This window comes from Gracilinanus agilis, chromosome 2 (assembly GCF_016433145.1).
Source record: "Gracilinanus agilis isolate LMUSP501 chromosome 2, AgileGrace, whole genome shotgun sequence".
NCBI lineage: Eukaryota > Metazoa > Chordata > Mammalia > Didelphimorphia > Didelphidae > Gracilinanus > Gracilinanus agilis.
The window spans coordinates 575492431-575506033 of NC_058131.1; the positions used below are offsets into that span (position 1 = coordinate 575492431).

Sequence of the window (13603 nt, forward strand, 5' to 3'; positions counted from 1 at the left end):
CTTACTCTGATTCTTTCATTTTACAAATGAATAAATTGAAACCTAGAAAGGTAAAGTGAGTTGTTCAATACCTCACACACAAAATAGTTGCAGAGCTGAGAATTAAACCTGATCTTGGTAATGCAAATCCAATGTTCTTTCCACTACACCATGTTACTCTAACACGTTGTTTCAATTATTGATAACTTTTTACCTTGAACCACAGCATGAAGCCAGATTCCTTTCCATTTAATAAGTTCAATAACTAAAAACCCCTCAACACTTATTCTATTACAATAAATGTCACTTATTTATAAGATTGCACAAATACATTAACTAAAATATGCTAACTGTTGATTCCCAGCTAAAGGCATCCTGTAAGTCTACTATTCTTTATGATAATATTAACTTAATGAAAAACTATCCTTTAACACCTTTTAAGCATGAAAAGCACAGTATGGGGGAATTGTATAATGAAAGACAATGAGCCAATCAATCGTGTAAAATGATGATTGTGAATATTCATTTTGCAAATATGGAATAACTTTATTAATGTAATTAATCAAGGTTCTTTGCAATAACGTAGTTTTTAAGTTGTTATAGTGTGTATAAACTGAAGGAGCCCACCTGCATAGACCAGAAGTTTTCAAATTTATTCTTCCATATCTTAGTTATGGAATATGCTGCCACTTGCTTTAAGAACTTTAATCTCTCCGATTTGGGATCCAAATGGAGCTTGTCTGGCTTTTCACTGGAATATGAATTCCATGATTCAAGATTTTAGATTGTTGAGCACTGTGAGACAACTGGTGAACAGAACTATATAAATTTTATAGTATTATAATTCTCACCTCTCAAAATCTAGGAAAGAGAGGAATCTGTCTCTTCAAGTGCAGAATTTAAATGCTTCTACTTTTCTTCTTTTTTGTATTAAATGTTATCTGTACAAAGTATTTGCGGATTCCCCAAATCCTAAAGATTTCAAAACCACAACAGCCAGTTAAGAGATGCATTAATATTTTCAAATGTACTCCAAATGTACATTTAAAAAATGTTCCAGGTTGACATTTTAAAAAATAAAAACTGAACAAAACTACTGTTTGTGTATTACAAGGATTTTATGACAATAGTAGACCTATGACAAATAGTATAAAAGTATGATTTCTCATCTCCTAAAGTGATTAGGTTCCCAAAAATAAATTTAAAGTGGATTTTCTAAGCTATACCATTTTATACTCAAAAATAGCACTACTAAAAATGTTACAATGCGAAAGGAAAAGAAAACCCACAGCATTTAATGGAATCTGATAGGGAAAATGCTATTTAAGTAGTTGCCATGAAATTTGAGGTCAAAAAACATTTGAGAAATCCAAGGAGAAAGCCTTGAAAATTTTTAAACTCAACCAACTGGAAACAATTAACTGTAGAGCAATTTGGGTAATCTCTGATAAGGATTTGTTATGGATTTCATAGTAAGATAATAAAAATATGTATGTAAAGAATTTTGTAAATCTAAAAGTAATATCTATAGAAATGACCACTATAATTATTACCAGATTTTTTTTCCTGAAATGACTAATATAAAGCAATTTTAAACACTGAAATTCCTTAAATTTTTTCTATTTTCCTACATTCCTACAGTAAGATATTAGTATCTAAAACAAAAATTAAGAGCTAAAGCAAAAAAACAAAAAACTGAGCACTTCAAAAGTCTAAAAATATTATCTGAGTCCACCAGGATTATTACCAGATTTCTTCCTCAAATGACTAATATAAAACAATTTTTAACATTCAAATTTTTTCCTATTTTTTCTAGTTTAAAAAAAATTCAAATATTGCTAATTAACCTTTATGATCAAAGAACATCTTATAGAAGGAAGCCATAGTCCTTCACCTAGATTCTCCCACTTAGAATAGTGAGGAATTTTATTTTGGAAAAAAACTGAAAGTTACTATATACATTGAGATTAAACTGTACAAAATAACACAATACAAATAAAACCTTGACAAAAAGGTGAAAACATATAATAGTACTAACAAGTACCTACCTTCCACAATGGACACTTGAACAAGTCAAACAGACCCAGGGGCTTTTGTTGGACCGGCACACTATTAAAAAAAAGAAAAACATACAAATATTTCAAATTCCTACCTTATTCATAAAAGTATATTCAATGATTGAATTATAAATATAGAAGTTGCTTAGATGAACTGAAATTTCAAGCATCTATTTCATTGTTCAGTAATATAAAATGGTAACTTAAGGGATACTGAAAGGCATATCCACCTCGGCTACTGAGGCAACCAAAAGAGAATTAAAATTAATGTAGTTATAAGTTTATACATTTTTATTCCTTATTAGCTCATTTAACTGTTCCTTGCATCAGACCCTAAGGGCACAATCATGTGGTAATGATTTTGAGTCAGAGGTTCTGAGTTTGCATCAATTTCAGTGTGACCTTGGACAAGATAGTTGACAAAACACAAAGAGGTTCATTTTCTTTCATGTAAAATGGAAGGAGTTGGAGGGGGGAAGATTCTAATATTCCTTCCAGCTCTAAACCCCATCACCCAAATTCACTTATATTTTATTTGCTCTACCCCATCCCTCAACAACAACAACAAAAAATAATAAAAAAAAAATAGAATCATTTCTCTTGAGAGGAATGGTTGTAGCTGGATGAGAAGGAAGTTAGAAGTGGAAGGGTAGGAAAGAAGATTGAGAATTTCTGCCAAGTGATTGACTACCAAATACTGTTTTCAAAGGTTATTAAAAAGCAATATACGCCATGACAAAACAAGTTATTGGGGTAGGCAATTAAGGCATAATGCTGAAGTATTCCAATTTACTTATCTTCTGATCTGTGATCTGTGTACCCCCAAAAAACCATCTTAAGTTCTAGATTATAGAGCTGCACACAAATATTACTAAGAACAGTGGTTCCCAAACTTTTTTGCCTACCGCCCCCTTTCCAGAAAAAATATTATTTAGCTCCTTAGAAATTAAATTTTTAAAAATTTTAATAACAATTAATAGGAAAGATAAATGCATCTGTGGCCATCACCGCTCCCCTGGATCGCTGCAGCACCCACCAGGAGGCGGTAGCTCCCACATTGGGAATCACTAAGAACATGATCAAGTTGTTAACATAATCATGGTTTTAGTGCAAGGAAGGGCAGGTGAAAAGTTCTGGAGGTCTGTAAATATTTTTTCACCTAGTATTTAATTGCTTATTTTAAAAATACCTTCATCTACTTAGGCAGTGGTAGATGGCATAGGAAATAGAGTTTTGGGCCTGGAGTCAGGAAGATCTGAATTCAAATATAATTTCAGACAGGTAATAACTGTATGACCCTGGTCAAATCATTTAACCTCTGTTTATCTAGTTCCCTCAATTGTAAAATGAGGACACCATCTTCTATGGTTGTTGTGAGGATCAAATGTGATAATATTTATAGTGACTAGCACAGTGTCTGGCACATAGGAGGTGCTCAATAGATGCTTATTTCCTGACTTCCTTCTGGAAAGATGTTTCAAGACCAAGGATGGAGGCTAAATTCTACAGAATAACATTTATCCCATTCTGTTTTAAATAAAACTGGGCAAGACTCACCCCAGTCTAGTTCTGCATGTTACTAAAAAGTCTTCTAGCACTTTTGCTTGTTCATTCTTGTAGGAACATATTCACAAATAGAAACCATCTAATATACTTATTTTTAATTATTATCTTCTACCTACCTACACAAACAACTACATTTCCTCAATACATACCAGATTAATAAAATTTTAGAAGACAATGCTGATAAAGTCTCTATAACAAAGAAATGAAAACTAAGAGGATGCTCAGCAATTTTAGAATATCTGAATAAGATTATATAAGTATAATGGAATATTATTAATATTGTAAGATATAACAAAAGGGATGAGTTCAGACAAACTTGTGAGGACTTTTGAAATTAAAAAAAACCGGAAGAATATTTTATACAATGAATAACATAGTATAAAGAAAAATACCGTTGATCAACAAATACAATGAATGACCAATCACAATGCTATGAAACTTGCTTCCTACTTCTTAACAAATAGGTAAGGGAATTAGGGAATGAGATGTAGATATTTAGGCATAGTTTACATGTGGATTTGTTTTGCTTGACTAGGTTTATTTATTGCAAGGTAGGGCTTTTATTTGGGGGGGTGGGGTGGATAAGGGATCATGGCAATGAGAATGATAACCAAAAAAAAAAGAATATCAATGAAACAGTAAAGAAATGTACAAACTTCTATAGTCAAGAAGGATCAGAAAGCAGATGACCAGCTCTCACACACCTATTCCAACAAAACCTTAAATTTTCCACAAGACTAAAACATAATTATGAATTCCAAAAAAGAAAGTATAATATGCAACTTCTTCCACCCCAGACTAGTATAAAAGGTCAGCCAGAAGCCTGAAGGCAATAGGGACTGACAGAAAACTAACAACAAAGCAACAAAAGCAAAGCCTCTCAGTGTACCCAGTGAAGTTGAGACATTTGAAGTTTACAAGATACTCTGTCCAGATAATTGGGACCTTTGATGTTTGAGAAGTTGGCAACAGAAGCAACAGCAGGCAGGCTGATAGGCAGCAAATTTATAGACGAACTCTTTGTGGTGGCAAAAAATTGGAAATGAGGGTGTGTCCACTGATTGGGGAATGGCTAAACAAACTGATGGTGATGGAATACTATTGTGCTGAAAGGAATAATGAACTGGAGGAATTCTATGTGAACTGGAACAATCTCTAGGAATTGATGCAGAGTGAAAGGAGCAGAACCAGGAAAACAATGTACACAGAGACTGATACATTATGGCACAATCAAATATAATAAGACTTTTCTACTAGTAGCAATGCAATGACCCAGGACAATCTTGAGGAACTTACGCGAAAGAATGCTATCCACATCCAGAGAAAGAACTGTGGAAACAGAAACATAGGGAAAAAAGCCATATGATTGATCACATAGTTCGATGGGGATATGATTAGGGTTTTGATGTTAAAAGATCACTCTACTACAAATATGAATAACATGGAAATAGATTTTGAACAATGATACAAGTATAATCCAGTGGAATTGCTTGTCAGCTCCGGAAGGGGGAAGGGAAGGAAGAGGGGGGAAAAATCATGAATCATGTAACCATGGAAAAATATTCTAAATAAAAGAAAAGAATGTTAAAAATTGAGAGAGAAAAAAAGAAGGCAGCAGCAGGGACCAATGTGCTTACCTTAGGGTTCATAAGAAATTTTAGACCCAAAGGCTCTAAGGTCCTTAACACAAATATTATGTGCTAACAGAAATAGTAAACGTTGACTTCTGAGAATCTTGGGTTGCATGACCTGACAGAGTGAAATGAACAAAACCAGGTGAACAATTTATATAAAGATGGCAATGTTGTAAAGAAAAATAACTTTGAAAAAATTAGAAGCTTTGATCAATGCAGTGACCAATCCCTGCCTTCAGAGAACCTATGATGAATCATGTTACCCAGTTTCTGACAAAGCTGTAATGGACATAAAGTATAAAAAAAGAAATGCATTTTTGGACACTGCCACTGAGTTAATTCATGTTGCATATTGTTACAAGAGCTCCCTACCCCCTTTCTCTCTTAGTTTTAAAGCCAGGGAGATGCTTTTAGGGGGTATGAGATTAGCAGTAAAGATGCCCCTATAAAAGAGCGCCTTTAAAATTTTTATTTAAATGTACAAAAAGGGGTGGAGCCAAGATGACAGAGAAAAGGCAGAGACCTGTCTGATCTCTACCAAATTTGCCTCCAAACAACTTTAAAATATTGCTTCAAAAATGAATTCTGGAGGGACAGATCCCACCAAAAAATTAACTAAAGAAAAAAAGTAGAAACTGGCCAAATGGAAAAGGAAGTACAAAAGCTCAATGAAGAAAATAATTTCTTAAAAATTAGGGCTTCAAAAAAAAAAAATAAAATAAAACAGACTCAGACACTCCCTAGCTGTGTCACCCTGCACTTAACCCACATTGCCTAGCCCTTACCACTCTTATGCCTTATCACACTTATACACAGTATAGATTCTAAGACATGTGAAATTGGAATCTGTTACCCTAAAAACTATGGTCCCCAGCAAAACTACAATTCCCACAGCCCCACTCATTTCTAGTCATTACATGCTGACATAGACAGAATATAAATCGGATATAGTTCTGCATCTAGCCCTCTTTGCTTCCTGTCAATGGCTTTGGTGGAGCGGACTTTTTGAGCAGGTAGAAAAAATTGGTCATGGGGTTCTATTCTGTCAGATAATAAACTTAAAAAAATAATACTTCAAGTATTCAACTTTAATTTAAATCCTACATTTATGGTGATCAGAAGTGGGGTTCAGAAACCCTTAATTCTAAGTAGATTAGTTTGAAAAGAAACCATGTTTCTTTCCCCCCTCCCCCCACTTTTGGAGCTGCTGCCTATTGTTGTGATCCTGCCTCCTGCTGCTAACTCCCTGGGTGATCCCAGCCTTTTGCTTCTGCTGCTACTTCTCCTGCTGCTGCTGCTTCTCCTGCTGCTGCTACTGTTGCTGATTGGAGCCTCTCTCTGGAGGTTTGGAAAGTGTAAATCCTTCCCTTACATTGCCAACAATTGAGTGCTTACCTTGGAAGCTTGGATGTGTTTCCCTTAGGCAATAATTAGCCTCCTAATGGGCTTTTACCTGAGGAGAGCTTCTAACCCTAACTCCCTGTCCATGTAGCAGGGGAAGCAAGCTGCTCCCTGGTGTTTTACCCCTAGGGGGAAGGGGAAGGAAGTTTACTCTTCCAAATAGGAAATAAAATTGCAAGTGAGGCTCACTCTAAGAAAGAGCAGTATATTACATATCTCAAACAGCTCCCAGTTCCAGGATGTTTTTTCTTCCTAATATTCCTGAGTGCACTGGTCCTTGCGATTAGCTTGCCTGAGATTTAGGGGAGAAATTCAGCTCCCTACATCCCCTTGCCCATTCTGGCCTGCCCAGTCTACAATACATCCAACATGGGATTTCTCCTTACTATGTTCAGCTCAGAATTTTCCCTTACCATGGGAGATCCCAGAGGCTCGACAAAGGAACCTAAATGGATAATGATCCTGGGGAGGAGAAGGAACCTTAAAGAGTCTGGAGGTGGATTTTTAAGCCTTTTCAGACTCCAATGTTTTATGAAAAATCTCTGTTATCAGAATTGGAAAAAAAGAACTCTTGAATTAAGTGTCTGTATCCTGTCACATATATTGTATTTCATGATTGCTTATTTTAAGATTTTGTTTGTTAAACTCTTTTACATTGTGTCACTTTAAGTTACTGTGTTTTGACAATTAGCTATATGTACTGCATATATACTCTTTATTTGTACCTTTCCCCTATGACTGGAATGGAGAAGATACCATTATAACCTTTGAGTTATTTGTAACAAGAAGTGAGGTCCATTTAGTAGCTGAAGTGAAGTGCTATAGCACTATTCCTTACTTCCACATTAAAATGAACACATATGAAGACATATGAAAGACATGCCTTTTAGAGCTGTTATAGTCTCATGCCAAAGGAGGGAGCAATATTGTATTCCTCACCTCCACAGTACAATGGATAGGACATATAAAAGACATGCCTTTAGAGCTGTGACAATCCCATGCCAAAGGAGGGAGCAATATTGTAGTCCTTGCCTCCACAGTACAATGGATGGGACATATAAAAGACATGCCTTTAGAGCTGTGACAATCCCATGCCAAAGGAGGGAGCAAACCCAAGGGGTTGGTTACTGTGATGGGTTATAGTCTTACAAAGTTTTCCTAAGGGGCATGGCACCCCAAAATAGCCTGCAAGAGAGAGCATTCGGCCAAGACTGAAAACCATGAACTTCAGTGGCTACCTGAGTTGATCCGTGTGTTTGTCAACACCCTCCTGGGGGAGGAGGGTAGGGGGGGATTATATAATTGTCATAAAATTTCTAGTTTTATAAAAGTTTTTCTTGTTTGAGAGTAATTTTAAGATAAGAAACCCACTACCTCCCAGGATCCAGGAAGTGAACTGCTTGGAGAAGGCGCTGTGGAAATGACTGCAGAAACTTCACACTGCACCAAAAGATCCAGAATGAACTTTTAAGTTTTAGTGAAATTGAATCATGGGGGGTTGTAACACATTTATTTTGTATGTATACTCTTATACTGAAGGGGACTGCCCCCAAATGGCTTTTTTTGTCAATGCGCCTAGCAATCATTGGTTTTGTTCTTATCCTCAAATTATTATAAGTTGGTTATGTTTACAAAATCCATTGGGGAGACCAGTCTTCCAAAGGATCTCAGGGGGGATTGTGAAATTGGAATCTGTTACCCTAAAAACTATGATCCCCAGTGAAGCTCCGATCCCCAGCAAAACTACGATTCCCAAAGCCCCACTCATTTTCTGTCATCATGTGCTGATGTAGACAGGATATATATTGGGTGGAGTTCTGTGTCTAGCCCTCTTTGCTTCCTGAGCAGGTAGAAAAACTTAGTCACATGGTTCTATTTTGCCAGATAATAAACTTTAAAAAACAATACTTCAAGTATTCAACTTTAATTTTACTCTTACAGACAGAAGGTAAGGGTTTTAAAAACAAATAAACAAACAAAACAATAACACAAAATCAAAAGAATGAAAAAGAAAATGTGAAACATCTCACTGGAAAAACAACTGACCTAGAAAATAGATCAAGGAGAGATAATGTAATTATTACTAGAGTACCAGAAACTGATGATCAAATAGAGACTGGATGACATCTTAAAACTGAAAGAAATATCTGAAAAAAAAATGTACAAGTTTCTCTAATAAAGCTACCATTTCTCAAATATCTGGGAAAATAACTCAAATCATTCTCCAAATGATAAAATTGGATAGTTTTCAGAAGTAGTAATGAAAGGTATATAGAAGTGAAAAATGCTATAAATTACTACTGATTAGAGAATGCAAATTAAAATAACTCTTAAGGTACCACCTCCCATTGATCAGATTGGTTACTATGACAGAAAGGAACTGACCCAGCAATACAACCCCTAGGTCTGTATTGCAAAAAAGTAAAAACAAAAAAGAAAAGGACATATTTGCACAAAAATATTTATAACAGTTCTTTTTGTGGTAGCAAAGAATTGGAAAGTAAGGGGATGCCTATCAATCAGGGAATGACTGAACAAGTAGTTGTATAGTATTGTATGGGAATTCTGTTGTGCTATGAGAAATGAATAGCCAGATGATTGCAGAAAAATCAGCAGTCTTGAATTAAATGATACAAAGGGAAGTAAGCAATACCATTAGAATACTTGACATAGTAATAGCAATATTGTACAATATATAACCATCGGTAAATTAGATATTCTCAGCAATACAATGATTCAAGACAATTCAATCTCAACGAAAAATGCCATCTGTCTCCAAAAAAAGGACTGATAGTTGGAATCCAGATTAAAGCATACTTTACTATATTTCACTTTCTTCATTTTTTTACTTTTTCAATTTGGTTCATTTTTTCTTCCACAAAAGTATTAATATGGAAAAATGTTTTACATGAGCATACATGTAAAACTTATACCAGATTGCTTACCAACTCAAGGAGGTGGAGTAAAGAGAAAGAGAGAATTTGAGACTCAAAATTTTTGTTGATGTTAAAAATTGTTTTTACATGTAATTGAGGGAAAACATTTTTAAAATGCACAAAAGAGAACAGAAGGAAGTTCAAAAGGAAAGATGGTTTTGAAAATAATGTGCAAGATTTATATATATCTACAATATCTATTCTAATGCAAGCAGCATGAAACAAATATTCACAGTTTCATACAGAATCCTATTTTAGCATTTGATTATGTTTGTGGAAATGTTCTTTTGTTAAGTTTAAAATTTAAAATATCAACAACAAACTACCCAGTAAAGGCAAAAAGCAAGATAGTCCCAGTTCTCCAGGAGATAACTTTCTTTTCTATTTTTTTTTAACCCTTACCTTCCATTTTTGAATTAATATTGGATATGAGTTTTAGGGCTAGGAAATGAGGGTTAAGTGACTTGCCCAGGGTCACACAGTTAGGAAGTGTCTAAGACCAGCTTTGAACCTAGGATCTCCTATGTCCAGGCCTGGCTCTCAATCCACTGAGCCATCTACCTTCCCCCAGGACCTTACTTTCTAAAATGGGAACAGATTCAGAGGGGAGTAGTGGCCAGGAAAGGACATTTTGATCTGAGAAGTCACAAGGATAGTAAAGAATCATGCTATGTGTAAGTAAATGTCCTTTACTGGAGTATTTATGTTTAGAATTTTTTAAAAAAATTAATGCCCATAGAAGACTAGAAAGAAGTTCAGAGGAAGATACAGACAAGCAGAACAATTTTATAACCACCATTCCAAATTTGTTACATAATTTCTTTAATTTCTAAATTAATTAATTCTAATTGATTAATAATAAAACTAATTCTAAATTAATTTCTAAAAAAATCTTTAAGACAGAAAATATGAGAAATTTGTGTTTTCAAATGCACTGTTTTAAGCTTTTTTAATATAAAAACGATAGTGCTTATTCAGTTTTGTCAAGTTTGCAGTATTTTTCAAAATGTTAAAAGTCACTCACTGCAAACCTCTAAACTCCCATAAGTATCTCCAACCATTCATTTAATATCTGTTATTATTTGTCAAGTACATACAATTTCTAGGGTCTTGCCTAGATGATTCATTATACCCAGTTTCTCACCTCAAGGAGCCTGCCTGCAAGTCAATTGAGAAAAGTATCTAAAGCTAGGAGTTCTAAACCTAAGGTACAACTCCTACCCCCCCCCCCAGAGTCCTTTGGATAGAGGGGGTGTCTATGAACTTGAATGTATTACTTCTGTATTACAATATAATTGTTTTCTTTTGTATTTCATTCATTAAAAGAGTTATTATTTTCAAAAGGGTCCATGGGCTTCACCAGTTTACAAATTTAAGAACCCTTGATTTAAACTATGCCAGATTAACAACATGAGCAAACTGCTGAGAAAATTGGAACAGTACAGCACAGACTAGGCATGAACCAACATTTCACACCACATACCAGATAGTCAAAATGGATACTTGAACTAGAAATAGAGTGACAATCATCAACAAATCAGGAGAGCATGGAACATTTACCTTTGGACTTATGGATAAGGGAAGAATTTAGGACCAAACAAGACATAAAGAACATTACAAAAAATGAAATGGATAATTTTGTTATATTAATTTAAAAAGGGGTTGTACCAATAAAACCAATGCAACCAAAATTATATGGGAAATGACAGATCTGGAGAAAAAAATTTATAGCAAGTATATCTGACAAAAGCCTCATTTCTCAAATATATAGAGAATGGAATCAAATTTATAAGAATACAAAGCACCCCCCAAATGAAAAATGGTCAAAGGAGACCAGACAGACAGTTCTCAGAGGGAGAAATTATAACTATCTAGAGTTATATGAAAAAATGCTTTGAATCACTACTGATTAAAGAAATGCAAATTAAAACAACTCTGAGATCCTACCTCACCTATCAGATTGGCTAACATGATCAAAAAGGAAAATGATAAATTTTGGAGGGGATGTGGGAAAATTGGACACTAATATGCTGTTAGTGGAACTTTCAACTGATACAACCATTGTGGAGATAAACATGCAACCAGGTTCAAAGGACCACAAAACTATGCATACCCTTTGACCCAGTAATACCCCTAATGGGTCTATATCCCAAATAGATCAGAAATAAGGGAAAAAGACCTATCCTTCCCAAAATATTTTTAATAGCTCTTTTTTGTAGTGGCTAAGAATGAAGGGCTGTCCATCACTTGGGGAATGGTTGAACAAATTGGGGTATATGAATGGAATCCTACTGTGCCATAAGAAACAACAAACAGGATGAGTTCAGAAAAACTTGGAAATGCTTATATGAACTGTTGCAAAGTGGACAAAACCAGGAGAACAACAACATAAATATTAAGGGAACTATTACAAAAGGTCTAAACCATTATCAGCAAAGCAAGTCTCCCCAGATAGCCACAGGAGATTCATGATGAAAATGCTTACTGAGGTTCTTCAATCAAACAAGGGATTTCAGGGACCAAAAGAGAATTATAGACTTAATATGAAGAATTGATATATTCCTGAAAAAAATGATAAAAAGCAAATTACTCTAAAATTAACATTTTCCCATTTACTTTTGTTAGAAAAGTGGATCAACAGTACCACAAGGGGAAAAAGTCATTTTTATTACATATGATGGTTAACGGATGAAATAAACCTTTTGAAAAAAGTCATAAAGGAATATACATAATTTTTTGATAAAACATTAGTTGGTATATGAGTATAATGGAATATTACTGTGCTGTAAGAAAAAAAGTGTGTGAGAAATAGAGAAGCATGGAAAGATCTATGTGAACTGATGCAGTTTAGTAAACAGTCAAGAAAACAATCAGTGGTGCTGACTTTTTTTCCTTTTTACAAAACACAATTTTTCATATGGTGCAAATGCTCTCTGGGAGGAAGCATGGAACAGATACATGAGATACTATAATGATGTAAGACCCAGGAAATATCAATAAAAATTATTTTAAACATTACGAATAAGATGAAGCTATGCTGTTCCTATGCCTCAAAAAGACTACTCTTCTCCATCCTTTATGTACTGAATTTTCTTACTACTACCTTTAAGATCCAACTGAAGTATCACCTCCTCCATGATCCTTCCCTACCCCCTACTGAATATGAATTCTCCCATCTCAAATTTCTCATTAGCACATTGCCAAGAATTCTCTTGTATTGATAGTCAAGATGTATATTATTCTCCCAATAAATTAAATATGGATTAAATATGACTCTGTAACTGTCCTATAGTTGTATTTAAACACTTCTGAGTTTACAAAAAAAAATATTCATTGTACATCAGTTCTTTGTAATACAAGCTTTTCCCTGTTACTAGACTATAAACCCTTAAAAACTGTAGGATTAGAAGTAAAAAAGATGGGTGGCTGAACTTGCTTAAATTTCAGTTACCTCAATTAATAAATGAAGAGTGGGAAATGATTGTGATGTGATGATAAAGGGAATCTATAAAACATCTTTACAGGTACAATAATGTTTATAGCATCTAGGAGAGAGGGAGGGAAGTGCACTAGAGATAAACTATGTAAAGCACTTTGCAAATTTTTATGCACAAATACCATCATTAAAGTAAACAATTCATTATAGAGTCTCCGTTTGAAAAGAAACCACTGCTATTCTATAGTCAAAGCATGTTAAAAGTCAAGTACGAGTAGAACAAGGAATAGTAGGAGGAAAGAGAGTCCCAACTCCTAATTAACAAATATATACATTCCAACTCCTTGCCTAAGGAAGAGATAAAGTAGCCAATATCCTTCATAAGTTAATACTCAAAAACTTCATTCTGAATCCAAATAGCCATGTAGAGGAGTATTCTATTCTCTCATGTCTCTATGATCTACTCCTATAACCCACATTTTCAAAGTTAAGAGAACTTTATCATTCACCATCTGTATAATCCCTATCTTTATCTGTAGAAATTTCTTCTACAACATTCAAGACAAGTGGCATCCAAACCCCTCAATCATCACC

General features: G+C 34.5%; 1 protein-coding gene across 2 annotated transcripts in view; it reads right to left on the bottom strand.

Moving 5' to 3' along the window:
* USP3 (ubiquitin specific peptidase 3) overlaps nt 1-13603 on the bottom strand; it is a 116213-nt gene that overhangs the window by 62642 nt on the left and 39968 nt on the right. For both annotated transcript variants that reach the window (XM_044665364.1, XM_044665363.1), the window contains exon 2: nt 2028-2088. In XM_044665364.1, coding sequence (XP_044521299.1) covers nt 2028-2088 — 61 coding nt within the window. The remainder of the gene's footprint in view (nt 1-2027; nt 2089-13603) is intronic.